We start from the raw sequence: 27,493 nt of genomic DNA on the forward strand, positions 1-27,493 counted from the left end.
ACTGACCCAGTAACATTGCAAAAATATTTTTGTATTTTTGTATTGAATTCAGTTTTCAAGCAACAGCACAGTTTCATTCAATCATGATTCCATTGAAAATTAGGCAAAAAAACTAAACAAAAAAACCTTAGATGACAAATACATTATAGTTCTTTCTTGTAATTTACCGTCATAAAACAATAAGGTAGAGAAAAAAATGGAGTGCAAAAATTCAAAATGGTATAATTACAGACAAATTAGAAAAAAGTAAAAGTAAAACACAAGTTTGCATAATGACACAGTAGATAGATCTCATTGTTTTATCCAAGCACACTCATTATTGGTCTATTTGAGCTCTTTAAAGTTAAGTGTTGCATTTCACAATAGTTTCCTTTAAGGCATTCCCTGATTTAAAAAGTGTGAGAATAGTCATGTTTGATGTCGTAACTACTCCGCTATCATAATGATCATTTATTGACCAAATTCCTTTCCATTCCTAAAATATTTTTTTCTTGATATATTTTGGGAAAACAAATAATGAAGTACAGTATATTCATTTCAAACACTAAACACACGGCAAAACTACACAAGCCAAGCTCTCAGAACATCTATTGAGCATAAATACCAATTCATCCACATACACAAGGCAACTAATAAAGCAATAAAATAAATGATAAACATACATTGGTTCACATATGTGATGATGAAAATATTGCAACCATATAAAAGCGGGTATGTAAACATTCAGAAAGCACAATGTTATGAGTGAGTGAAAATAGTCCATTTCAATCTGAAAAACAAAGTACAAAGGTCAAATTGCATGCAATTTTGCATGGCTTCTCCACTTATTGCAGTTTGAGCCCAAAGAGTATGAACTACGCCAGCCCTTCCAACCTCTTCAGGCATGGAAGGTGGATTGGGAAGTGTTTGTGGCAAGTGGAAAACCAGCGTTAAACGTTTCTTAACCTGTCAGTAAGATGTGTTGGTCTGCTAAAGAAAGCTTGTTTTGTGGTTTTTGTTGAGAACTCTTTCAAGCTTGTACCAATACCAATGCACAAACATTGCTTTAGCAGAGAGAGAGAGAGAGAGAGAGAGTGTGTGTGTGTTACAGTTCCTCATAGTCGCCTTCCTCTCTTTTTGCCAAGCCGCCTTCTCCGGCCAGAAAAGCTTCAAGATCATCAGGTTTCTTGCTTCGTGACTTTCTCTTTCTCTTCTCTTTTTCGTCTGCTGTCCCAGCGGCCTCATCTCTCTCCTTTTTCTTGTGCTTGTGTTTCTTCTTGCTGCTTTTGTCATCATCCTACGTGAAATACGAAATAGTTATAAAAAAAAAAACAGTATATAATTTCATTTATGAAAGGTTATAATTGAATATAACTCACCTCTTTACTCCTTTTTTTCTTTTTCTTTTTCTCCTTGGAATGTTTGCTTTCTTTTTCTATGAGAATAAAAATAGAAAAACATTTATAGATGGCTGTTCATTTGCATATATTCGCAAATACAGGGAGTGCAGAATTATTAGGCACGTTGATTTTCTGATCATATTTTTTTTCCAGGCACATTTGACCAATTCCAAACCACAGTAATCCTAATAACTACTATTGATTTAGTATTTAATAATGTATAAGTGATATATAATTGTTCATGAAGGCTGGAAATGAAAATCACCTTATATTCAGGTGTGCAGAATTATTAGGCATGTTTTCTTTTACAGATAAATTGAGCCAAAAAAGAGATTTAACTCAGACTGAAAAGTCAAAAAGTATTAAATGCCCATGAGAAGGATGCAATACTAATGCAATACTAGACATTGCAGTTAAGGTATGACCATTGGACAGTGAAATGCTCGTTGGGTCAGCAGGGTCAGACAAAAACAGGTGGTGAAGAAAAGACACCTGTTAAGTGCAAAAGAATTAAGAATTAAGGTGAAGAATTAAGGGTGAAACCATCAGGAACCCTTTAGTCTCCAGCGCCACCATTTTCCAAAGCTGTTCATCTTCCAGAATCTGGCAGTACGTTTTGGGAGTTAATTTTAGTCCATCCTGAAGTCCATTTTGCAGAGATGGACTAAAAATGAACTCCCAAAACGTACTGCCAGATTCTGGAAGATGAATTCTTCAAACAGTGGTACTAGAGGATGTGGTGCTGCTCCTTCAAGAGTCACTCTCAACCTATCTGTCCATAAAGCCTATAAAAAAACCTTCTTCATGTATTTTACAACACTTCAGCTTGTGATTCTTATCTAGTGGGGGTCATTTTTTAGGATTCTTTACCTAACTGAAGTCTCTGAGATCCTGACACCTTGCACTTCTGGAGACTCCAGGTAGGTTGCAGCTCTGGAAAATGGTGGCGCTGGAGACTAAAGGGTTCCTGATGGTTTCACCCTTAATTCTTCACCTTAATTCTTAATTATTTTGCAGTTAACAGGTGTCTTTTCTTCACCACATGTTTTTGTCAGATCCTGCTGACCCAACGAGCATTTCACTGTCCAATGGTCATGCCTTAACTGCAATGTCTAGTATTGCATTAGTATTGCATCCTTCTCATGAGCCTTTAATACTTTTTGACTTTTCAGTCTGAGTTAAATCTCTTTTTTGGCTCAATTTATCTGTAAAAGAAAACATGCCTAATAATTCTGCACACCTGAATATAAGGTGATTTTCATTTCCAGCCTTCATGAACAATTATATATCACTTATACATTATTAAATACTAAATCAATAGTAGTTATTAGGATTACTGTGGTTTGGAATTGGTCAAATGTGCCTGGAAAAAAAATATGATCAGAAAATCAACGTGCCTAATAATTCTGCACTCCCTGTATACACTTTTCAAAAGTTTGGGTTAGGTATTTATTTGATCAACAATACAGTACAAACAGTAATATTGTTAAATATTGTTACAATTTAAAGAGTTTTGTATTTGACTTAAAATATAATTTATTAAAATAATTTATCAGAAATCATTCTAATATGCTGATTTGATGTTCAAGAAACATTTATTCTTCTTCTTATTATTATCACTGTTGAAAGCTGCTGTGCTGCTTAATATTTTTGTGAGAACTGTGATGAATTAAAAAGAAAAATTCAAAAGAATGACATTATAAATTCAAATAAATGGCATTCTTTTGAAAAAAAAAATCCTTTACTGTCACTTTTGAAAAAAAAAAAAAAAAAAGAATTTATTTATTTATTTATTATATATATATATATATATATATATATATATATATATATATATATATATATATATATATATATATATATATATATATATATATATATATATATATATATATATATATATAACAATTATTTATTTAAACACAATGAAAAACATAAGTCATTATTTCATTTGAACAGTTGTTTACATTACACAATTGTTGAAATGAAATTACAAATTTGCTAGGAAAACTGAGATTGACTGATACATGCTGTCTATCGCTATTATAATTTATTTTAGGGGTGTAACAATATATCGTGTCACAATATATCACAATAAAAAAAAATCAACAATATGTATCGTGTGAGAAAAAATTCAAGTTTACAGAGTTTTATTGTCAGTACTACATAACTACTTTATATAATCTTGAATATAATATATAAAAAGTAATGTAATGTATAAAAAATTATAATAAATAATAATAATTATAAAATAATGTATAATAATGCAATGGGGGAATATTTGTGGGTCCTGATAATGCCAAATGTTTTTTGTTACCAGTAAAAAGTGGCCTACACTATTTTAAATATATCTAGCCAGTGACAGAATTCAAACATATTCGTTTAAAATAATTCTGTATTTTCAGCTTCAGAATCATGAATATTTTTATGCTGATGTCATCATTGTCCTGTGCATTTGGTTACCAGCACCAATTTCCACCCCCAATTTATAATTTTAATCAACAGTACATTTTTTGTTAACCTTTTACCATACGTCTTTAAATATCGCAATAATATCGTATCGTGAGTTCAGTATCGTGATATGTATCGAATCGTGACATAAGGGTATCGTTACACCCCTACTTTATATATAAAGTCTGTTTCCTATCACAAAACTATTCCAGTGACTTGCCATCTTGCTCATCGCTGCTGTCTTTGCTTTTGATCGACTTCTCCTCAATTCCCAGGCCAAAGAGGTCACCGTCATTCTTGCTTTTGAAGGAGAGTGCAGTAGGTTTCATGGGCTCAGGGATTTTAGCCGTGTTGATATCCTCATCAGATATATCAGGGATATCATCTCTAGCTGGGAAAGAGTCCTAGAACAAGCAACAGAAGTCTTTTCTGGTTATTCAAACCCTAAATTTGTAAATTATCCAGAAAAGTCACCAAAACATGAACTACAATGCCCATCACCATCATCATCATCATCATCATCATCATCATCATCATCATCATCATCATGATTTCAGTACCTTAATCACTTTCTGTATGACTTCTTCCTCACTCTCAAAGTCAGGGTCATCCATGACAAATGAAAGCATCTGTTTGGCCACAGGCACGTCTGGGTCTGTGTCAGAGGACTCTGCCTGAGCTGATCTCTCTTTATGTTTTATGACCTGTGCTTGAGGGTCAGCCAGGGCTGCTGCGCCCGACGCTGTCTGCAGAAGTTGAGTAGTGTGTACTGGAGTGGGACTGAGAATGGAAGTCTCTATGCTCTGGGTCTGGATCACTGGCTCTTTGTGGATAGGCTTTGGTCTGTCCTCCAGTGTTAATGAATCCAGAGTCACCCTGAATAACCATATTATTGGTAATATTATTAACAACTAACATGAAAACCAGTTGCTTCAGGTAACAAACTTATTGCCCACAACACACCAGCTATTATTTACTAGTTCATCAACATCTCACTTATCAATGTATCTTAAATCTAGTCTATCATTAAAGGCCCGCTCACATCAGTAATGACAATAAACTATAAAGAGAACTATATAAGCAACCACACCAATGTAAAATAATGTTCTGTTTATTATGAGCATGCGTTGCAGTGGTGTCGTCTGCCGCTTCAAATGCTTGAGCTCTTTAAAGCAGGATGGATTCTGATTGGCGGTTTTTATCATTCACCAGCTGGAAAAATATAATTCTGAAAGTGATTCCAATGATATAGATAATGTTTTAATTGTGGTTCCCTATTCTCATAGAAAAGATTATTATCATTTTATAGTTATTGTTATAGTTCTCGTCCTTGGTGTGAACGTGCCTTAATGAAAGGCAGGAATTCAAACTTACAGGTGAGGTTCAGGGTCCAGCTCTTTATCCTGAGTTACAGCAGGTTTTGGACCCTCCTCATCACTGGAGAGAGTGATATCCAAGCCTTTACTGACAATAGAAGCTCTGGGTTCAAGTTCTGCATCATCAGGGTCCAAATCATCCTGGAACTCAGCAACCATGGGGTTCCCTTCTCTTCCTTCCCCATCACTAAAATAAACATGTTACAAGAATGGATGCAAAACTTCAGATTTTTGAACAGACGAAACCACTAGCTCAGTTCATTTACAAGTAAAAGCACACTTCCATGCAAAAGTTTGGGGTCAGTACGTTTTTTTTTGTTAAGAAAATAATTTTATTTAGCAAGGATGCACTAAATTTATCAAAAGTTACAGTAAAGACATTTATAATGTTAGAATAGATTTCAAAAAAGTATGTTCCATTAAATCAAAGCATCCTGAAAAACTGTATCATGGTTTCCCCAAAAATATTAAGTAGAACAAATGTTTTCAGAATTGATAAAAATAAATGTTTCTTGAGCACCAAATCAGTATATTAGAATGATTTCTGAAGGATCATGTGACACTAAAGACTGGAGTAATGGCTGCTGAAAATTCAGCTTTGTCATCACAGAAATTCATTACATTTTTAAGTACATTAAAATAGAAAACAGTTATTTTAAATTCTAATAATATTGTACAATAAAAAAAATTTAATCAAATGAATGCAGCGTTTGTGAGCAAAAACAAAACATTTTAAAAATAGTACAGATACCAAACTTTTGATCAGTAGCGTACATTGATTAAATTAAATACATTTTCTAACAAAATAGCATATCACATCATTTTTTCTTTGTTATTTGCCCTTGGTGTACCTGTCACTATCTGCAGTACCCGCAGCAGAGGGCTGGGTGTTCATAACCGGTCTTGTGTTAGAATGCAGACCGTCTTCCAAGAAGCTTTTGTCTAGTCCCTCGTCTGGCACAAAATCATCCACGCTCTGAACTGTAGGCAGAGTCGCTGCAGATACTGGATCTGGCTCTGTGGAAATCCAAGAAGTGTGAGGTCACATGATCTGGGGCAAAAACATCTTACATTAAAAATATATAAACAGCAGCAATTACAATGAGTTCCAAACAAGAACAATCAATGGTAAATGACAAAAAAAAATTGTGATACATTGATATGCGCTTTACTAAATAACTACTGCTTGATATCCAAGCTCATTTAGGTGGGCTGCAAGAGCTAATAAAACCCTCTCCATAGCTCAGGAATGCACAAGGTCTTGTGATTTTCTATTGATCCACAACACATCCTTATGATCTGCACGAGTCCTAATCCTCTCCATTTTTCACGGCTTTGTGGGTCTCGCTCGAGGAAAGCTCTCTCTGAGAGAGGATGTGTGTGTGTATGTGTGTGTGTGAATGAATTCCTCTCAGCCTTCAAATCCCTTTTGCAGTTCATAGCATTAGGGCAGTTCTTTAACAATGAGTCACTGAGACACTGCACATTTGAAAAGAAAGGCATAAAAGCTGTTTATAGTGCCATTAAAAGCTCAGTGTTTGTGAGTTTTTTCTTATACGATAAACACACGCAGCTAGCTATGCTAAAAACTCACCCTGGGCGACTGCTGAAGGTTCCTGGGCAGGAGAGGAGCCAAAGAGCCTGGAGATGAAGCTGCGTTTCTGGGTTTGAGGAGCAGAGGCAGGAGCCTGAGCTGGAGCAGAGACTGTCGGGCCAGGGTGAGCAGGAGAAGGGGAGGGAGAGGTCACAGACGCTTGGGTTGAGGAGAGAGGGGGAGGAGGGGACGGAGAGGGAGATGGAGACTTCAGGATCTGGGAGGGAATGGGAGGCTGCTGGGGGCTACATGGGCTGGAGCTGCTAGTGGAGCATCCACTCTGAGGAACGACAGGAGACTGCGTGCCTGAGGAAGGACTTTGTCCGTTAGCAGGGCCGGGAGAGTTGTAGCCTTTACTACGAGAGTCTTTCATTTCCAGGAAACTGAAAGTTATAACAGACACCTACTGTATCATAATAGTCAGATGGAACTCACTGCAGTTCACAAACCAATTTTTTTAATGTTTTTGAAGTCTATTATGTTCAGCAAGGCAGCATACAATTTTACAGTTTAAAAAAACTGTTTTCTATTTGAACAGATTTTAAAGGGGTACTTCAGCGCTGGGAAGATGAATGTGTATTTAAACTGGGTCATTTATGTAGTAGAAATGTGAAATTATTTTTTAATTTGGTGCCTTCTAGACTGAGAAAAGACAGAAAATGTATTTGTATTTTTGTCTCATGTGGATGAAAGACAACAACTTCCAGAATGCACTTGCTTCATACTAATACAATCATTTCGTTCAGTTAGAGAATAGACTCTACAATAAAAAACTGAACGTGTCTTTTCAATAAAGTGTGAGTGAGCCGAACGAAAGTCACGGCACAGACGCAGCTGGAGTCAGATTTCATTCATCACGAGAGAAAGAGCTGAGCAGAGCTGAGGTAAGTGCGGGCCGCGGCATTCATTCACAACGCGTGTCCAGTCTGGCGCGTTATCAGATCATGCCTATGGAAGCTTAACTTTCATAGGAATTCACTGAAAAGTTGAAACACTCACTTTGCTCCGCACCGCTCAGTTATGAATGCCGAGCCGAGCGGCCGGGTGCATTTACATTCTGTGAGTGAGATCCCTCCCCTGTGGGCGGGTTAATAACATGCGGAACTAGCTCCTATAGTCTCTAGGCTCTGGCCAAAAAATCCTCAGATGACGCAAAATGATGATATTTGCGTCATCGTAGGATTTTTTCCAGAAATAAAATGCATAATTCTCTCGTCTCAGGGGGATGTGAGGGGGAAAAGTACCATAATTTGAATATACTACCGGGTTTCTACTGATACAAAGCTTAATGCTAATCACTGAAGTAACCCTTTAAAATAGAAAACTAGATTTTAAAATGCAATTTGTTCCGGTGATGGAAAAGCTGAATTTTCAGCATCCATTACTCTAAACTTTAGTGTGACATGATCTTTCAAAAATCCTCCTAATATGCTGATTTGCTGCTCAAGAAACATTTCTTACTATAATCAATGTTGAAAACATTTAAAGGATACTTTGGAATGGTTGTGTAGTTGCTGATATTTAAATCAGAATACTGTTTTGACTGTCCAGTAGATGAAATTAAACTATAGGAAGTTTGTGTGTGTGTGGCGTTTTTAGTTCTTACATATCATAGTTCTGGTCTTCTGTCTCCTGCTGAACTGTTAGCTCCTCTAGCGTGGCATCGATGTCCAGCTGATTGGTCTCGAGCTGTCGTAACAGGGTCTCTCTCTGTGCAAGTTAAAATATAAATGTTTCCTTTACTACGGTTTCATTTAAAGCTGTAACACCTAGTGTAATGGGAAAAGTAACTGTGATAAGGGCAAACATGCAGAGAAAGATTTCTGATCTAATTTCTGCCAGGCACATGACACAGCTTATGTATGCTGCGTTCCAGGCAGGTTTTTGAGCCCACAAGTTACGACTTAAAACCATGACTCACGACTTTCTAGCGTTCCAGGCAAAGTCACGCCAAACTGCCTGAGCGCAAGGAATTGTGCTAGCTAGATGTAAACAAAGCATGGCGGACTGTATGGAGCTTGTGCTCATTTACAAACATTTATATCGCCAAAGGTGCTTACTCCTTGCTTATTTGAGGGAAGCGGAGGAGAAAAAACGGCGCATAAGGCAAGAGAAGCTGTTATACCTTTTATTTTATATTATTCGTGTATGACTTTCATAAAAACCGCATCCGTAGGGGCTGCCATTGTTGTTTCGCGGGCTTAGTGACGTCAAAGCGCGTAACTGTACGAGTTCACGGGTGGAAAGTCACGGGGTTTGACTGCCGTTCCAGTGCACTTTTGTGGATAGAAGGTTGGAAAAACTCTGGTTATGGGTTGCCAGGAACACGGCATTAGCCTAATATTAACTATTACAAATAACCATTACCTTTGTCTGGTAGCTGGTTGCGTTTTTATTTGATTAAACCTTTAGGTAACCTTAGCAGTAACCTTAGGTAACTCCGTCCTTCGGATGAGACGTTAAACCGAGGTCCTGACTCCCAGGATGCCAAATTTGCCCATTGGCCCCTGTCCATCATGGCCTCCTAATCATCCCCATATATATACGATTGGTATCATAACTCTGTCTCCTCTCCACCAATCAGCTGGTGTGTGGTGGGCGTACTAGCGCAATATAGCTGCCGTCGCATCATCCAGGTGGATGCTGCACATTGGTGGTGGTTGAGGGGATTCCCCCCTTCTATGTAAAGCGCTTTGAGTGCCTAGAAAAGCGCTATATAAATGTAACAAATTATAGCAATATTCTAGCCTAGAACATTAACCTGCTTACCTGAAGCTGCAAGAATGGAATGTTGAAAAATCGGTGCAAATATTTCAAACCAAAACCGTTTTTCATGGAAGATTCTGCATAGTGGATGTAAGATGAGCCAAGAGGTCTACAAAATCATGAAGATATCAAACATCAATAAAGCCCACTGAGAATAATACAAGTTATTAAACACTCAAAAAACTCATTAGTGAACAAATTCCATGATTTCCAATCCTAAACACAAACAAATCAATATGAAACAGCATTCACAGCCCATTTTACCTCTATATCACAACTCTCCATGTTATTGGGTAAAAAAAATAAAGTATATGAATGGATTGTAAAAACTAAAGTAGCAAAGATTACTTTGAAAAAAAAAAAGAGCACAGACATTTTGATTTTAAACTGATAAACTGTTTGTAATAAGATCAAGAATGTAAATTAAGACAGTAAAAAGTGTCAATTTACATGTTCATGCTGACTGTAATGATCTAACCTGTTAAGACCAGCGATGAAGTCACGGATGTCATCGGGCAAAATGACTCTGTGTTCTCCCATGTCCCGGTAATTCCCCAACACACACACTGGCACATGAGTGGGTACCTTGGGCAACTCCCGCAGAATGTAATTATAAGTCCTATTGGTGCAAACAAAGCACACGTTTTGCATTCCAAAGCAGAGCTGTGAGTTTTGCATGATGGAGAAGTAGTCTCTGGAGATGCTGATAGTCTTTGTTCACCTACCACTGCTTAGTGATGTCAAACATCAGGACCACACCATTGCAGTTCTTATACACGTCCAAAAACTCAGCATCCAAGGCCAGTTCACTCTCCGTCTGCTAACAGCAAAGAGACATTTCCAGCTAAACATTGAAACTCCCCACTATTAGACGGTGAAGGGCATTTTGAACTGCTATTACACCTGATTTTGATAGAATACTACTATAGATTTACCTCTTGAGGTTCATTTTCCAACTTCAAGTTTTCACCTCTCTTTTTCCCCTTTCCTGTAGAATGTCAGAGGTAGACTATTGTAACTCTGCTGTTCAAAAGTTTGGGGTCAGTAAGTCTTTTTTTTTTTTAAAGAAAAAGTAATACTTTTATTCAGCAAGGTGCATTAAATTGATCTAAAATTACAGTAAAGACATGTATAATGTTACAAAAGATTGCTATTTCAATAAATGCTATTCTTTTGAACTCTAAAAAGAAGAATCTAGAATCAAGTTTTCCACAAAAATATTAAGCAGCATAACTGTTTTCAACATTGATGAAAAGAAATGTTTCTTAAGCACCAAAACGGCATATTAGAATGATTTCTGAAGGATCATGTGACACTGAAGACTGGAGTACCGATGCTGTAAATTCAGCGTTGTCATCAAAGGAATAAATTACATTTCAAAATATATTGAAATAGAAAACAGTTATTTTAATATTACCATTTTTACTGTATTTCTGATCAAATGCAGCCTTGGTGAGCATACAAGACTTCTTTCAAAAACAAATCTTTCCGACCCCTAAATTGTAGTGTAGTAGATCAAATTGAAATATGTCAAATTAGTAAACAACTTCCATTAACGTCAAGAGCATCAAAAACAGATAACAAAATGCGGCTTTTTCCTTTTTCACAAAGGAAGTGACATTAGTGGTATTAGCAAGAATTGGTTTTCTGCGGTATTATTACTGCACACTGCATATCATGGTCGGTTTTTTACCCTTCTAATCAAGAAGTGTATGATAAGGCCCTTTCACACCTACCTTGTTTGGTCCAGATGTAAAGTTATTTAGCGCTCATGCATAATTGCAATGTGAAAGCAAACCAAAATTAATCAAATATATAAAATGTATAAAAACATGACCTTTGGTACGGACCTTGGTGCGGACTTTCAGGTGTGAAAAAGCCCCTAGACTAGAATACATTCTGCCACAATGCAGTCAGTGAAAAGTCAGTTTGCACTTGGATAACAGAACAAACAGATCAAGCACAGGCAAGTCACAGCCTAATGTCTACAATCTATGGAGTTTCTCACCTACACCTTCAGGAAGGGGGATTTTTTGGCCTGGTTGGACAGCAAGTAAGAAAAATACCATTAATATAAATGACTGGGGATGAAGGAGGGCTGGGTGAAATGGCTTCACGTATGACCATCAGAATGAGATGGAGGATGTTAGTTAAACAATGACATGCAGTACCTGTACACTAAACTTTAAAAGGCATAAACAAGAAAATGCTTAACGGTTGAAATACATTACGTGATTTTTAAAATCTCAACAGATTTTCTAAAACTAGTCATTTCACACTTGCAGACTTTGTAAATGGTTACAGAGAAAACCTCCCTCTGAACACAACAAACTCACACAGAAACACGTGCCTCGTTGCTAGAAGGAAGACATAAAAATGAAAACAGTGTGGCTCAAAATATCAAACATGCTTGAAGTTGATATCCTTCAAATGGATGGAATTATATACAGAGTCTATGCCCATCACACTATGTGATTTTCTGTGAAATCTGTGAAATTTGAATGCACAATATCTGCTGGTTAACTAGCTTTGACTCATACAGACTGCGAATCAGGCCCAAACTATAAACTACACTGTAGTGTATTCCAGCCTTATGATAAATATGACAGTAGCATCTACAAAGTCACCTGATCAGAATGCTAAGAGAAATGACTTGAAATAGGCTGATGGCAACTCACCTTTATCCACCACATCCCAAACCTCCACCTTCACCACATCATCAGTAGCTGAGAAGAAATGACAAGCATTTTAATTTGAAACTTCCTTTCATTTATTTTTCGATTAGGGGTGTAACAATACCCTCATGTCACGATACTGAACTTACGATACAATATTATGCTTTACTCCACTACATATGGTAAAGATTTCAATTTTTTTTTTTACTGTTGATCAAAATGCTAAATTTGGTATTACATTGGGGGTGGAAATGAACAGGCTTGGAATTGGTGCTGGTAACCCAATGCACAGGACTATGGTGACACCAGAAGAAAAATATTCATGATTCTGAAGCTGAAAATGCTGAATTAATTTAGAAAAATGTGTTTGCACTCTGTCACTGACTAAATATATTTAAAATAATGTAGGTCACTTTTTACTGGTAACAAAAGACATTCGGTATTATCAGGACCTACAAATATTCCCCCATGGTATTATTATACATTATATTCAACATTATATAGAGCAGTTTAATGTAGTACTGACACTAAAACTCTAAACTTGAATTTTTTCTCACAGTTATTTTCATTTTGGGTGACCTATACACAATACAGATTGTCACTATCAATGATACATATTGTTGCAGTTTTGTATTGTGATATATATTGTGTATATTGTTACACCCCTTTGATTTTACTTTCAATTTTACTTTGACAAATTACTTTAAAAAACTTTTTTATTTGGCTTTCAGGTTCCCAATAACAGAAATCTGTACATAAGCAAAAAATAAATACAATATTTTTTATAAAATATATAATTTTTTATAAAAAATAAATACAATATTTTTTATAAAATAAATATTTTTTTATATCAAATAAATAATTATAAAAATACAGATTATTTGTGGTGCTGAAACCTTGACTAACATTGTAAGATTGCTTCAGGAAAACAATACCACAAAGTGATATAATATACAATTATATATAATAATGTTCTTTTCAGAAAGAACAGGGAATAGAAAGTATGTTTTTTGGCAATGAGCACAGCACTTCAAGTAAAATGTTGGATACAAGTAGAGCCATGCCCGTTATCAAAGAAAGGAGGTCTCACTGTAAATTACCACTAACAGGTTCCACCATGTAAAGTTGAAGTGAAAGCTTTTGACAGACGGATGTACATAAATAGGGAAAACAAACTCTAGAAATCACTAGATATCTAACGTTTAATACAGGTCATTTAAAGCCATCAATCTAATCTACTTATCCACAAGCTGCAAGACTGCATATTTACCTTGAAGTAAATCTATTTTGCATTATTAAGATGCACAAATGGAAAGAAATAAAAATTATTAGATAATTAGTTCATGTCTTTCAAACAAAAGTGCAAAAGCAACTTCTTACACACTTTTAAAAATAAAGGGGGTTTTCGCAGTGATGCCATAGAAGAGCCATTTTTGTTAACCTTAAATAAAACATTTTGAAGAACACTGTTTTTACTATAAAGAAACCCTTTTGCGCAATGGACATTAAAAGTTCTTCATGGAACCATCAATTCCAACTGAGATTTTTTTAAGAGTGTAAGTATAAAGATATCATAAAAATATAAGGTGTAAAAAATATCAAGACAAGATGACAGAAGCTTTGATTTCCAGAAAAAAACATAAAGCTTACTTTTATAACTCCAGTGGATACTAGTGACCTGGATCTCCTGAGTGGGAAGGTACTCTTCCTGGAACTTCTTACCCTGCAGCCGGTGCCACAGGGTGCTTTTTCCTGTGTTTCTATCTCCTCGAATGACAATCTTCACTGAAAGCCCACACATAACATGTTAGAGCTTGTGATAACAACATTATCCCTAGCACACAGCGCCCAGGGGCTCCAGCAACACAGACGTGATTTGTTGTGACATGCTGTATGTGTTACAATTTAGTCCAACAGTATGCGGATACATTGAAAATTTCAATTTTGTTTTTCTCCATTTAAACCTGGAACGTTTTTCAAGCATAGAATCAACAAAACAATCAAAGAAATTCTAATGATTGTCATTAATTATACATTTCAGCAGGCATTTGACTTACTGTTGTACTGAACTCCTTTAGCAAATTTTCTCTGCAGACTCTGGTTCATGGACTGTAGGCCAGCAGGGATGTTCTTGTCCTTTACCTGACCAGCCGGCTCAGAGCCGACAAGCTTCTTTAGAGCAGAGAACATCTTGACCAAACTATGCCTCTAGATGCGTATTATAAATATAAAATATTCTTGTCTCAAACTGGCCTCTATGACGCCCCCAGTTTGTCTGTCTGTGGGTGGACAGTTTTCATGCAATGCTCATAAAGCATTTCTACATTAGTTTGAGAGGTGAATGAGCCCTGCTTTGGCACAGCATAACATCTAAGAATAAATTCAGATCTTCATCTCTGGATCCATTTCCATTGAATGACACGGGTATTGCAGTTCAGCATCACAAGATCCTCATTCAATCAACAGTTGAATCTGATCAGCTTCTGCTGCTGCTACTACAATGTACAGAAACAAAACAACAACAGTGAGCTGAGTTGAATGAAGCTGCAAAGCATTATATCAAGACCTGGATAAAAAGCTTTTTTCATGGATTGATATGTTGCAGTGCAGTGCACTGCAGTAACTCTAATTTGCAGTGAAGCCTTAGTTTGTGTCTCAAAACCTAGTAGCCCGCCTGACTAAACAACATTTTGGGACACCATAAGTGTGTGGAATATGATGTCCAAAAATGCTTTCTAGGTAGGCAGCTCGCTAAGTTAAGACACAACCCGAGACTGCGATTTCTACCACAATAGAAATGACCGTGATGTTTATAAAGGAGTGTAGCAATAAAAAACATTAAACGCAAATTGCATAGAAACTAACGTATTGTAAAGGGCTGTTATGTCCGATTTTTGACAGCTGCCTAGCCTGCTAACGCGGAACTATTTAACAGATTTGTACCAGATTTGTGATGCTCTTGTACTTACAGTGGTATTGTCGTCTATACTAGAGCAACTGAATGATTAGATCCAACTTTCAATATCTTAAATTTCTGACCCACTGTGCAGTGTGATCATTCTATAACCTGTACAGCTTATGAATAATGAAATCATTGAAATGCTGTTCTGTGTTTGTGAAGAACGCTGCGGTAGGGTTAGCTACGGTCACGGTAATTACATTTCAAAATAAAAGTCTCAACATTAGCACGTTAGCTGAGAATTTAGCTAAAAACATGTCATGACTTATTTCACCCAAAAATCATATTTATCTTTTAGAAGAAAAAGAAAAAAACATGCTTTTGTAATAACATTATTTTACCCATTACAGTGTGAAAAAAATTATAAATATATATTTTCAATGATACATTATATAAGTATTTGTCGCTCTGTTTATATTATATTAATCAATCATTCACAAGAAAAAAGAAAATGACAAAACAGGTGTTATAAAACGGTTTTAGATAGTACAAAATGTCCTAGTGGTCTTAGGCTTCTTTTTTTTGATTTGGGGTTAAATGGCAACCATGAGATTCCCACTTTCATTTATTAAATTCATTCTATGAAGCAAATATTATTTTACACAACATTTTTTTAAGTTAAAAAGAAACATTATCAACTACATGCAACCATGTGCTACAATAAACATTTTATCTCCACTGTGTGAGATACGGTCCTCTCAACACCTTAATGCAACCACACATTTTTTAAATAATTGTAATATTTTTTTTAATATTTGTTCACCTAAAATGGTAGCAGCTGCAGATTCATACAAATATATGTTAGATTTCAAAAGATATTTGTGTGTTACATTTCTAAGTAAAATACATACTACATTGATATGTTCTGATTGTTGTTTTCATGACCCTTTAAACATTAAGACAAAGTGAGGCAACAATCAAACAGATATCTGTTTATAACAAGAAAATCAAATCAAATCAAAGACAATCATAACAATAGAATTCATAAACGTATTATGGTTTCTTCCCATTCATCCCTTGCATCCAGCGGTGGACTCAGTACCCAGTGTTCTTAATGGTGATGCTTTGAGCTGAGTCAATCTTATAGTCTTTGATACCTGTGGAGAAAAGCACAGCATTAGAGTTAAATGTTAGTATACAAAAGGGATTGAAATGATAAAACAGTCATTTTTATAGACATGTGCATTGTTACGCCTAATTTTGTGTAAACTATTTGTTTCTCACCCTGCGTCAGAGAGGTGCCACCTGAGGAGATGTGCCAGTATCTACGATCAGTCTGACGTGCTTGTTCTTCATTGACCGCACTGAGGAAGGGTCCCCACAAACTGTCCTCTGTGCTAAAGCTGTGATGCAGAGAGCAAAAGGGTTGTTCGTAAACAAAATCCATAAAAATGAGTAATACGGTAAAAAAGCAAACAAATATTTGCCTAAATTGTTTTGACAATATATTTGAAATAAAGCATCTCACGTGAAACCAGTCTGTTTGCCTTGGAGAAGGTTGAGGGCTTCAAATAGCGAGGAGCCACGGAGCACATTGATGGAAAACACTGATGATGCACCATTTGATTTAATAACCTCCACCTGTAGAGACACTTGCACGTGACTTGGAAGAACTTCCGAAACGGAATCCGCATCAATAGTAAGGGTGTCTAAATCAGGAACATCGGACCAGGAGGGCACGGAAAATAAAAAGGAGAGGGGAAAAAACACAAAAGTTAAATTAAAATGCTGTACTAAAAATATTAAATAGATATTTTGTATAGAATATATAGCATTGAAATATTCTAAAATACTTTGTTTAATATGAAAATGAAACACTAATTTTGTGATAAAAAATGACTTATTTTTGTATATAAATTTAAACTTTATTTTCCTTTTTTCCATAAGTAAAAAAACCCTCTGAAACGTAAGCAAGAGGAGGACAGATGGTCACCAGCCAAGCTAAATAAAGCCAAGCTGCTTGAATTTAGAATTTTTGTTTTGGAGTGGCATAAAGTCGCCCAACAGCAATGTGACTGACCAAGCTGTGATTGGAAATCATGGTTACTCCACCAAATATTGATTCCTGAACTCTTCCTAAGTTAAAACATTAGTATTCGTACACATACAAGATAAATACAATTTAAAATGATAAATAGACTCCATTTTTCCCCTAACTGCAGGCATTTTTGAACCCTTCTCTGAAATAGGTACTTTAACACAGTGTCTGTGGTCATGTAACAGACTGCAAAGGTATTGGTTTTTGGTGCTGGGGGAAATGGAAAAGATCTTTAATATTCCGTTGGATTTTGACCCAGTCTCACTGGTGTTGTGAGTGTTGGGTATACCTAATGGACGCATTGCTTCATCTGCTAATAAGATATTGTATAATATTCTATCCTTTGCTGGCAGAAAAAATATTTTACTTAATTGGATCAATAAAAAAAAAAACCTCCATCTCTTAAAGGTTGGCATAAGATTATTTTTGAGTTGATTCCACTGGAGCGTCTTACCTATGTAATAAAAAACATCCCAGTTTTATAAAGTCTGGACCCCATATCTGGACTATTTGGAAACTCGTCTTTGCCCTATTATATTATGAGGAATACTGTAATTGACAATTGACATTGAACCTTTTTTGTCTTATTCATCTTTTTGAAACGTGTTTTAATCTGCTTTCATTATGGTGTAGTCCTGTTTCATATACAAATCTGAGCTATTTTTGTTCCTTTTTGTTTTGAGTTTTGGTGATGTCTTGTATGAGTATTATAATAAAAATTCAATAAACATAACTATAGAAAAAAACATTAGAATTGGTTTGTTTTCTTTGCATTACTCAAGGTCTAAATGCATGGCATCTTTTTTTGCTTTTTTGACCAGTTGTCATTTTCTGCAAATAAATGCTCTAAATGACAATATTTCTTATTTGAAATTTGAAAGAAATGCTTTGATAAATCAAAAATGTATTTTTTATTTTTTTTTGCAGTGGTCTCTTAATTTTTTCCAGAGGTGTATATATACTGTATATATTTGGAAATATTTGCCTGCAAGCACAATTCTGCCGATTGATACTTCATTGAGCTTGCATGTCTGATGTACATACCATCCTCATTGCGGCATTCTTTGTTCTTCAGATCAAGATAAGATTGTTGGTGCAGGGCAGGCAGGACTTGGGAAGCTGCCATAGGGTTATGGTATGTTCCTTTCTTAACATCTGCCCTTAAAGCGTCCATAGCAGAAGCATATTCCTCCATCTGACTGCCCATAGCCAACAAGGCCTGTGAGACGGAGAACCATGAGAACCTGCCACTCAAAAAAGGCTTTTTTTATTAAGGCAAATATTTCATATCATTATTCTTACCTGCACTGCCAATCCCGTGCTGAACTCATTGCCCATGTGCCCGTCAGCTCTCTTAGAGTCAAGAAGCCTCTTCTTAATGGAGGCAAGAGCCCTGTCCAGCTCCGCAGTATCTTTAACAGCAGTTCCCTCGTTTTTCAGACACTGCAAGGCCATGCCTGCCATCGCATGAGAGTCTGAAGGGTGATTGGAATAGTTAGAGACCTTAGCACATGTGAATATATTTCCTTAAATCTAACCAAAAGGAAAATAAATAATAGTGTCCAATAAATTATGCAGTTTGTTCCATATTTATGCATGACGTTCCAAAGTCAGATGACTTCCTTTCTTCTGTGAAACACAAAGGAAGAGATTCTGACTGTTTTGGAACATAGTTCTACAGGACCCTTTCATGGTATTTTGTATCCTTTTTTGTGTAACACAGAAGAAAGAAAGTCATACAGGTTTGGATTGACATGAGGGTGGGTAAGAATGTTCATTTTTGGGTGAACTATCCCTTTAAATGAACCTTATTAATGACTACTGGGCCAAAAAAACTCACCGACACATAAGGACTCTCCGTGTTTTATCTGTCCATGTTCCACAGCATGGATGAGCTTGTGGCTGACATGTGTGCTGACTCTAACACTGCTCACACATAGAGCCAGAATGCCCAGAGAGTACTGGTAGTAGTTGGTCTTTGGACGGTGACTGACTGCAGAAACGAACTCATGTTAAAATTAGAATTAGAACACAATTACATATGCATTATTGTTCAAAAGTTCGAGGTCAGTAAGATTATTTATACATGTAATTGTCAGTAAAGATCTTAAGACTTATATTTTAAATAAATGCTGTTCTGTTGTTCTTTTTATTCATCAAAAAATCCTGAAAAAAGTATCATGGTTTCTTACAAAAATATTACACAGCACAACTGTTTTCAACTTAGTTCTCAATAAGAAGAAATGCTTTTTCAGCAGCAAATCAGCATATTAAAATTATTTCTGAAGAATCATGTGACACTGAAGGAATAAATTACATTTTAAAATATATTAAAATAGAAAACATTTATTAAAAATTGTAATATTTCACAATATTGCGGTATGTTGTTATTTTAGATCAAATAAATGCAGGCTTGGTGAGCATAAGAGACTTCTTTCAAAAACATAAAAAAAAAAAAACCTTGGAAAGGAGTCTGTCTGCATCCTGCAGTACTACAAATGCCCCTACAAGTAACGCCTACTAAAAAAAAGTAAATTTATTTTTTGTTTTATGTATGAAATGTTGGTATGGCTAACTTATATTGCTTTCAAATCTTATGAAGTATGAAATAACAGCTATTAGTAAAAACTAAATAAAAACTATTTATTTCTACAAAATGGAAATCCTACCCCAACCCTAAACCTTACCCTAAAAATTATTTACTGTAGAGTTTCATAATTAAAATACTTTAAAAACTGAGGAAAAACAAACAGGATGACTTACGTCCTCTGCGGGTCTATGCAAGAGCTGTATGCCTTATCACTAGGAGGCGATAGTCACGCCTAACAAAGCAAAGAAAGCGAAATAGAAGAAGTACTATTGATGACATCAGTGATTCCAGAAGGGAGGGGCTCTGATGGCTTCTCCCTAATTGGCTGTTTTATTGTAGGGGGCATAACTTGTAGTAGGGGTGTGGTTTGTAGTACTGCAGGACGCAGTCGGACACACTTGAAAAAAAATCTTACAGCCCCCAAACTTTTGATGGTAGTGTATCACAAAAAATTGCTCTTACATGCAATGTTCTGTTGCTCTTCCGCCATTTCTTTCTTAAGCTGAGTGAGGACGGGCTCCCTCATCTCATTATGATTGAGATATACGCTCTGCAGATCATGACAGGAAGACTTCAAAGCCAAGATGTACAGGGCAAGACGGCCAACCACCAACTCACCATTTCTGAGAGATCTACAGGCAGATATTTGGAATAGTAATGACGCAATTAGAACAAAAATATGCTGAAATGGAACAATATCATTTTTTTCCACTACTCTCACACAACACTATCACTACACTGACAATCCTTCCTGAAGCAACTTAATATTATTTAGGATTATACACACGAAAATCACAAGTAATCAAAATTTGCGTAAATATGCTCCATACTTCTCAATATCATCATGAAACTCCGTCTTGAGGTGGTTGAGATGTTCGCTCTCTTTAGCTAGGTTGTGGTGTGTTGAGAGCCGCAGGGCGATGTGCACACTGGGATTGGATTGGTTATCTCGTGTTTCCACAGAGCGGAGCAGCTGCTGATTGAGGGACGTGAGAAGAGCCTTGTGATCTGGTGCTGAACAGTGATACAGAGAACATACATAGTAAGACATTAATTAAATGCAGTAATATGCACTGATATCAATGTTCTATAATTATAAAACAACAGACTATGATAAACTTTGACTTAATCACAGTGTCCTCATTCACCACTGTTGCTAATTGAAAGTGCCAGTTAGGTTAGTTAGATTATGTCCACTGCTGTCGCAGCAATATACTGTGTCAGAGTGACATTTTACTCACACAACCCATAAAAATAGCTATGTCTTAGAATTGTTACAGTTACAAAAGAGAGGGCAAAGAACAGAGTAAGATGATTCCAGGTATTCTGAGCAGAGCTTCTGCAAAAAGGACAAACAGAAATCAAATTGGATAGTGCAGTTATAGGTTACTGGAGGACATTATAGGTTGGGTTATTATGGAGAATACTAAATGTTAAAAAAACGGAACCTACACTAACAAAAAACACACACAAAAATACTATTCTTGATGACATATAGCATATAGTAGTCTATAGCATTCTTTAAAAATACCTGATTAGGATATGAATATTGTAATTATTTAGTATATATTAAATTACCATGTAATTACCATCTATGGCCATCATTTGTGCTGTTTTACTGATACAGTAGTTTATGTAAAGGTATTACTGTAGAAATAGGACATGGGTAGGGGTGAATTCAGGGTGATTGGGACACATTTGTCCCAAATGTCCCAATCACCCTGAATTCACCATATTGCGCAATGACGCAATTTCTATTATTACACCATCACATGACTATCACAAGTCAACATTACATTGACAAAAATGTAGAAATAAATAAATTAAAAATATAGCTGCAAGCAGCGATGACAGGCTCCGGTGCCACCGCCACCCTAGTGGGTTTAAGGAAACTGTGCATGGTGGCTAATGCATTTAAAGCAGTTAAATATAAAAGGACCAGGTCAAAGTCTTTGAATAGGCCACGGTGCCACTATGACCACACACCACATCCATGAGATAATTTAAATAAACTGCATGTGACAGTATGTTATGGGTCATTTTCAAGTGATTGTGAATTTATTATTTGATTATAAAATTACATAAACCTATGTTGTTTTATATGTTGTTATTCTAAGTGATAGAAAATGATAAGGCCTAAGAGATTTCTTATCCTGTACTGCAGCAACTGCAGACAGCAATGAATGGGTTCATCCACACCAACCACAATACCCACCACCCAAACAAACACAATATCCACAACATCCACCACAGGAGATTGTGCCTTTTGGAGAGTATTTATATTTCCCTAAATTAAAAATTAATTAATATTTATATGTGCTTGAGAATGAGAGGCATGTCAAAATTAGAGTCATTTTATCCGTAAAATAGGCATACTCAAAATGTTTCAGCTAAAGAAGACTAAACATTGCTATGGTTTGTGAATTTATATTTATAGTGTGGCCCTTTGATGATAAAAAAAGGTTTATGTTGCCCTTATAATGTTAATAAAAAGCAACACACTAAGAATGATGCGTCTCTTAAATGTACAAGCCATTCTTTCTATCAGACAGAAGCGAAATCAGAGCTGGTCTTATTATTGGTGAAAATAATTTGCTTGTACATTCACTGTTTTCTGCACTGTTTCTTAAGGGTCAGTGTCTCTAATAATTCATATATGTAACATGAATGAAAAAAAAAAAAATTAATTCATAACACCTCTAGAGCCACCTCCTTATTTCTGTTTCCTGTCTAATCTCTCTCGTATGCCGTTGGTTCATTAATATTCAATGTATTGTTAGCATACTAAGCAGAAATATAAATTTAAAAAGTACTAGTTCACGATATCTTTGGTCTAAAAAGTTACAAGTAAACTAAAAAACTAGTTATATTTTTCCTTAAGTATAATTAAATGCTACACACTATTGAAATAAGTACTAATATCTTATACATAAGAACTAGTATCTAATTAACAAGTACTAGTATCTTTAAAAGGTACTAGTACCTAAAGAATAAGCACTAGTAATAATTAGTAGTAGTGAAAAGTAGTAGTACCTAATGGAATAGATACTGCCTAGTATCTAAAAAATAGGTTGTTTTTTTTTAGATACTAGGCAGTATCTATTCCCCTAAGCCTAAGGGGATCCAAAGGAGAACAATAGGGCATTCGCCATTTCAGGCAATATAAAGAATTGGAAAAGTAAATCATTAGTCGTACTAAGTCTTACTTACAACACGGTTTTCCAACAGCCAGTGCAAGCAGCCCACTCACAATGATAAGAGTAATCTGAGATTGAAAACAGTACAGACAACCGGTGAAATTTGAATTACCAGAAGTAAGCCATCAGACTGACATTAATCACAAAATGTGACGCTAATCCGCGAAACATATAAAAAATATATTTTGTTAACAGTATACTAATTTATTTTTATTTATTAACTTTTATTGAGTTTTGTGGTTAAGAAGTAGGCTACTGTATCATATTAACGAAAGATTAAATTTCTTTAGTCAAGGTGCTTCTTACCATTTTAAGGCAAAGTAAGGTGTCCTGCTGAATCCAGTTAAAATGAACTAACGTTACTGGGTCTTTTACTAAAATAGTATGACCGTGAGTAGAGGAGGAGTTTCTCCAATTAGTTACTCATCTAACGTTACAGTTTGTAGTTTTGCAACATCTTGTCGACCTGTGCTCTAAATGATCTGCAATCTCAATTTGTTGTCTTGAACTAGTCTAGTTGTCTAGTTCTCACTTCTTTGTTGTTTTTTTAAGTTTTTTTTTATGTGTACCAGCAAGGAAAATTCTTCTCTCTCTTACCAAACGTGAGTTTGTTTACGGTTATTTATGTTCACTTCCGGTTAAAGAACTACAAAACTAATGGACTACAAGTTCCATGCACCCTCGCATACATACTGTTCCAGAAAAGCGTCGTAAATCCAGGTTTTTGCAACTTCTAATGCAAACTGTCTTTAGACATTTTTTCATATTCCAAACATATTCCATTTTGTGAGCGTGTGAAAGGTAAGTGTTTGTGTTCCTAATGAAAGAACTGACGAGGTGTTGTTGTGTATGTTGTGGGGCGTAACGTTAGACCAGAAGATGTTGCAAGCTACAGGCAGCGATCAATTCAAGTTATTCTTACCCAGAATGTCACCACATTTCATGGGAAATTATCTTAGATAATTACAGATAAAACTGAAATAAATGTTTACTAATACAGAATACAAATGACTCGCATTTCAATGGTATGGCCTACGGTGTGAAGGAAAACATAAATGTACTAAGTTAGTGACTAGTTAGCTCACTAACTATGAATTTCTTTTTTTTTTAATTAAAGCAATTCATTATTCGACTTTGACTGGGTTAGCAGTGTACTTTCCATATAAATAGTAATGTGTGTGTGTGTGTGTACACATATAAATATCTTTATGGTAAAGGTAAAAGCTTTGAGTTTACCTACTATACCCATAGACTAGTATAACTCATACCATGTATAGAAGAACATCTGCAGAACCTGTTCTGAAGTTATTCATTTTTCTGTTTTCCAGATTCTTCATCTTCTATCCACTGCTTGACTGCAGTTATTTTATTCTAATGTCTTCAGCTTGTTCTTACCAGGAGGCCGATGCAGAGCACCAGGTCAGGAAGCAGGGAGCTGGAGTTCATGATGTTTTCCCCCCATGCACCCTTCAGTGAAGCTGTTTTTGTCACAATTAGTGGGCCAACCAGAGGCTCACACCATCTGACTGGTGGATCAATGCCAAATACGTAAGTAGCCTATTAATTGTCTTGTTGTGCTGTTATGCAGTCCTTGTTTATGCAATCAAATGAAGACAGCCACTCTTATTATATGTCTGCACGTTTAAACTTAGAAGCTGGGAACGAAGATGCATGAGGAAACAAAGGAGAAGGACAGATGATGAGTGAGTACATTTTTTACAAGTGATACTTGCTATATGTAGTGGTGGATTTTACATGATCTTTTTCCCCTACAGAAGCTGCAGCCCCAAACGGAGAAAACTGATGGGTGCAGGTGAGTATCCAAGTCCTAAACTGAGCCACAGATGGCCTGCGGACTCTACCACCTCTTCCTCTTCATCTGAGACCAGCCTGGTTCAACTGCAGACTGGACCCAGGACAGACGAGATGAGTCTGTCCCTCACTGTCGCACCCTCTCCCTCTCAACTACCCAGAGTACCCACAGAAGGCTCAGGTATGGAGGTAGAGGCCGCTCAGAGGAGACTGCAGGAGATAGAAGAAAGGTGAGACCGAAATAAAGAGGTCATTAGCTTGATTTCACACTGTACATGTGCACGTTGTATCTCTGCTTAAGTCATTGATCAGAAATTAGATGTATGAAGGTTAAAATACTCCATTTAAAGATTGCAGTTTTTATAGGCAGTCTCCCTGATTATGTGTTACAGGATAACTTTGGAAGATGATAGTGATGAAGAAGAGCTGGATGTAGAACCGGCTCAGCGCAGGCCAGTGCTGGTGATGTCCGACAGCTTAAGGGAGGGGCTGCAGCGTGGGATTGATGACATTCTACCCCATATGGTAGCACAATCAGTGTGGGTATATTATTTTCAGGTTTACATGCCTACCCCCCCCCCCCCCCCCCCTCTTTAATTCAAGTCAAGTCACCTTCATTTATATAGCGCTTTTTACAATGAACAGTGTTTCAAAGCAGCTTTACAGTGATAATAGGAAATGAATGGAAGAGAGATTGTTTTGGCTGTACATCAGCTCTAGAAAAAAGTTATTGTCCAGCTAAAGTAAGTATTTGATTGATTCATCAACTCATCCTTTAAATTTTAGTTGATAAAGAAATGTATACATTAGCTTAATTTCAAGCATCTAAGCATAATCCTTTACATTTAGAATATATATACATAGTTCAAAAGTTTGCAGTCATTTATAGTTTTTGTAGGCAAACTAAATTTATCAAAAGTGACCGTAAAGACATTTATAATGTTACAAAAAAACAATTTCAAATAAACGCTGTTTTTGAACGTACTATTAATCAAAGATTTCCAATAATGCATCACAGTTTCTACAAAAAATATTAAGCAGCACAACTGTTTTCAACATTGATGATAATAATAATAATAAATGTTCTGTTTTGCCATCACAGAAATAAATTATATTTTAAAATGTATTAAAATACAAAAAACAGGTATTTCAAAATATTAGTCTTAATGTATTTTTGAGTCTTCTTTCAAAAACAAAATCTTACGACCCCAAACTTTTGAACGGTAGAGTAAATTCAAATAATGATTTAAAAAAAAAAGATGTATAAAGGGTTAATTTTTGGTGTACTGAACACTCCTGAAAAATATCTTTTAAACCATCTAAATAAGACAAGGGACCTGTATTAAGAACAACTGAAACAAGTCAAAGTAGATTATATGATATTGTATGGATCATTTTTGGAAACAAACCCAAGCAGAAATGTTCTCAAACCAGCAGTAGAACATCAGTTTCTACCAACAGCACTGAGCTCATTGTACAGGAATCCAGCGCTTAGCACACTCTTCTTCACTCACCTCTGCAGGGGCCGCTCTTGTATGGAACTGGTGGTATGGCGCCCCCCAGAGGACCCTCTCACCCAGAGGCTGAAGGACTCTTTACAAAGACAGCAGCGCAAGCAGCTGGCAGTGAACAGACAGACTCCCACCCATGTACCATCTACCAGCAACCCCCCATCCCATCCCCAGTTTACAACAACCAATGAGCAGACTTTCAGCCCCCTGTTCAGCAGCCCTGCACTCCTCAACTCTGGAGAGGAAGACATGGAGTTATAAAAGGGAATTCCATGAGTACTTTATCTGACCCTTTGTGTGAAATAAGCTTTGAACTTCATCAGTGCAAATGAGGAATTACCATAAGGGACGGAAGCACTTCACAATGCTCACAAATGAATTTTTCTTGTGCCATGTATTTTGTTTCAACCTGCACTTTTTTTGTAGGTGGGACCATATTTGCACTAGATAAAATGAGAAGTTTCATATGTGAATGTGGTCAGTTTTCTGTTGATAGCTCTGCGCCTTGCACATTCAAACTCATTACTGGTTAACAATGCAAGACTATTTCAGTTTTGTTTTTATGTAGCTAGTATTATTGCAGTGTACTAGTATTCGGTGTACAGATTCAGAGCACTTGATTTGTTATATGTAATATTTTCTTTTTAGCAGACATCCAACTGGTCAAAACTTCTTTTAATTGTTTCTTCATGGTGTCCATTATTGTTTTTTCAAGATGCTGTTTTTATGGAAAGTAATGATTGATGAATTTTATGTAGGGAATTCTAGCTTGAGTGAGATTGCATGTGCTCTTGAACTGGATATACAGAGACAGCAGCTGGTTTAACCTTCTACAAAGACCGAAAAATAATTATTGGGTGAGATGCATGGGTATACATATTTAAATCATATTACCTGGCTCAGTTTATCTAGGTAAAGAACAAATGGCATTTATTAGTCTGGCTGTAATTCTTGAACAACAATGAAATAAGCTGTAAATCCATTTTGCATTTAGTTTAAACATTGGCCTAAATTATTGTTTAAACGTTTAATTTGACCTTTTTGTGATTGTATACATTTTGGCAGATGTCATACAATTCGTAAATATTGACCACATCAGACAAAGGCAGGCTTGGTTTTCAATAAAAATCAGTTTGGCATTATAA

General features: G+C 36.0%; 3 protein-coding genes across 14 annotated transcripts; 1 reads left to right on the forward strand and 2 right to left on the reverse strand.

Annotated features, from left to right (window-relative positions):
- Nucleotides 1-11: 11 nt before the first annotated feature.
- On the reverse strand, nucleotides 12-15,373 carry rabl6b (RAB, member RAS oncogene family-like 6b). Of its 7 annotated transcripts, none has more exons than XM_079816146.1 (17): nucleotides 15,211-15,373; nucleotides 14,299-14,733; nucleotides 13,892-14,026; nucleotides 12,245-12,292; nucleotides 11,575-11,604; nucleotides 10,502-10,554; nucleotides 10,292-10,386; nucleotides 10,045-10,185; nucleotides 9,570-9,675; nucleotides 8,407-8,510; nucleotides 6,801-7,183; nucleotides 6,058-6,223; nucleotides 5,205-5,393; nucleotides 4,391-4,706; nucleotides 4,051-4,234; nucleotides 1,359-1,414; nucleotides 12-1,276 (listed from the first exon to the last, which is right to left on the reverse strand). In XM_079816146.1, exons 2-17 carry the CDS (start codon nucleotides 14,429-14,431, stop codon nucleotides 1,085-1,087), a joined length of 2,331 nt encoding a protein of 776 aa, XP_079672272.1. In that variant the 5' UTR covers nucleotides 14,432-14,733; nucleotides 15,211-15,373; the 3' UTR covers nucleotides 12-1,084. The 7 variants fall into 7 exon arrangements, with proteins under 7 accessions (XP_079672272.1, XP_079672273.1, XP_079672271.1 ...); XM_079816147.1 differs by having other exon boundaries at nucleotides 10,292-10,383; nucleotides 14,299-14,736; nucleotides 15,211-15,370; XM_079816145.1 differs by having other exon boundaries at nucleotides 14,299-14,736; nucleotides 15,211-15,365.
- Nucleotides 15,374-15,471: 98 nt separating this feature from the next.
- Nucleotides 15,472-23,665, reverse strand: tcn2 (transcobalamin II). Its single transcript, XM_079814805.1, has 10 exons — nucleotides 23,332-23,665; nucleotides 23,039-23,093; nucleotides 20,659-20,842; nucleotides 20,291-20,460; nucleotides 19,079-19,231; nucleotides 18,541-18,713; nucleotides 18,283-18,457; nucleotides 16,669-16,849; nucleotides 16,425-16,543; nucleotides 15,472-16,297 (listed from the first exon to the last, which is right to left on the reverse strand). Exons 1-10 carry the CDS (start codon nucleotides 23,332-23,334, stop codon nucleotides 16,236-16,238), a joined length of 1,275 nt encoding a protein of 424 aa, XP_079670931.1. The 5' UTR covers nucleotides 23,335-23,665; the 3' UTR covers nucleotides 15,472-16,235.
- On the forward strand, nucleotides 23,418-27,492 carry ccdc117 (coiled-coil domain containing 117). 6 transcript variants are annotated; one of them, XM_079814808.1, is made up of 6 exons: nucleotides 23,418-23,627; nucleotides 24,354-24,573; nucleotides 24,678-24,728; nucleotides 24,801-25,067; nucleotides 25,230-25,376; nucleotides 26,360-27,492. In XM_079814808.1, the coding sequence occupies exons 2-6, from the start codon at nucleotides 24,431-24,433 to the stop codon at nucleotides 26,607-26,609; spliced, it is 858 nt and encodes a 285-aa protein (XP_079670934.1). In that variant the 5' UTR covers nucleotides 23,418-23,627; nucleotides 24,354-24,430; the 3' UTR covers nucleotides 26,610-27,492. The 6 variants fall into 6 exon arrangements, with proteins under 6 accessions (XP_079670934.1, XP_079670937.1, XP_079670932.1 ...); XM_079814811.1 differs by having other exon boundaries at nucleotides 23,510-23,627; nucleotides 24,681-24,728; XM_079814806.1 differs by lacking the exon at nucleotides 23,418-23,627 and adding an exon at nucleotides 23,669-23,826.
- The last annotated feature ends 1 nt before the right edge of the window (nucleotide 27,493 follows it).

This window comes from Gobio gobio (genome assembly GCF_949357685.1).
Source record: "Gobio gobio genome assembly, chromosome: 4".
Taxonomy (NCBI): domain Eukaryota; kingdom Metazoa; phylum Chordata; class Actinopteri; order Cypriniformes; family Gobionidae; genus Gobio; species Gobio gobio.

Coding starts and splice junctions, on each gene's coding strand:
- ccdc117 (XM_079814808.1), top strand. CDS start 24,431: ATGCAGAGCACCAGGTCAGGAAGCAGGGAGCTGGAGTTCATGATGTTT. Junction 24,574..24,677: donor GGTGGATCAATGCCAAATAC/GTAAGTAGCCTA, acceptor GTTTAAACTTAG/AAGCTGGGAACGAAGATGCA. Junction 24,729..24,800: donor AGGAGAAGGACAGATGATGA/GTGAGTACATTT, acceptor TTTCCCCTACAG/AAGCTGCAGCCCCAAACGGA.
- tcn2 (XM_079814805.1), bottom strand. Junction 20,461..20,658: donor TTTCATGATGATATTGAGAA/GTATGGAGCATA, acceptor ATCTGCCTGTAG/ATCTCTCAGAAATGGTGAGT. Junction 19,232..20,290: donor AGAGCAACAGAACATTGCAT/GTAAGAGCAATT, acceptor TCGTTTCTGCAG/TCAGTCACCGTCCAAAGACC.
- rabl6b (XM_079816146.1), bottom strand. CDS start 14,431: ATGTTCTCTGCTCTAAAGAAGCTTGTCGGCTCTGAGCCGGCTGGTCAG. Junction 1,415..4,050: donor CAGCAGCGATGAGCAAGATG/GCAAGTCACTGG, acceptor TTATTCTCATAG/AAAAAGAAAGCAAACATTCC. Junction 1,277..1,358: donor AGAAAAAAAGGAGTAAAGAG/GTGAGTTATATT, acceptor TATTTCACGTAG/GATGATGACAAAAGCAGCAA.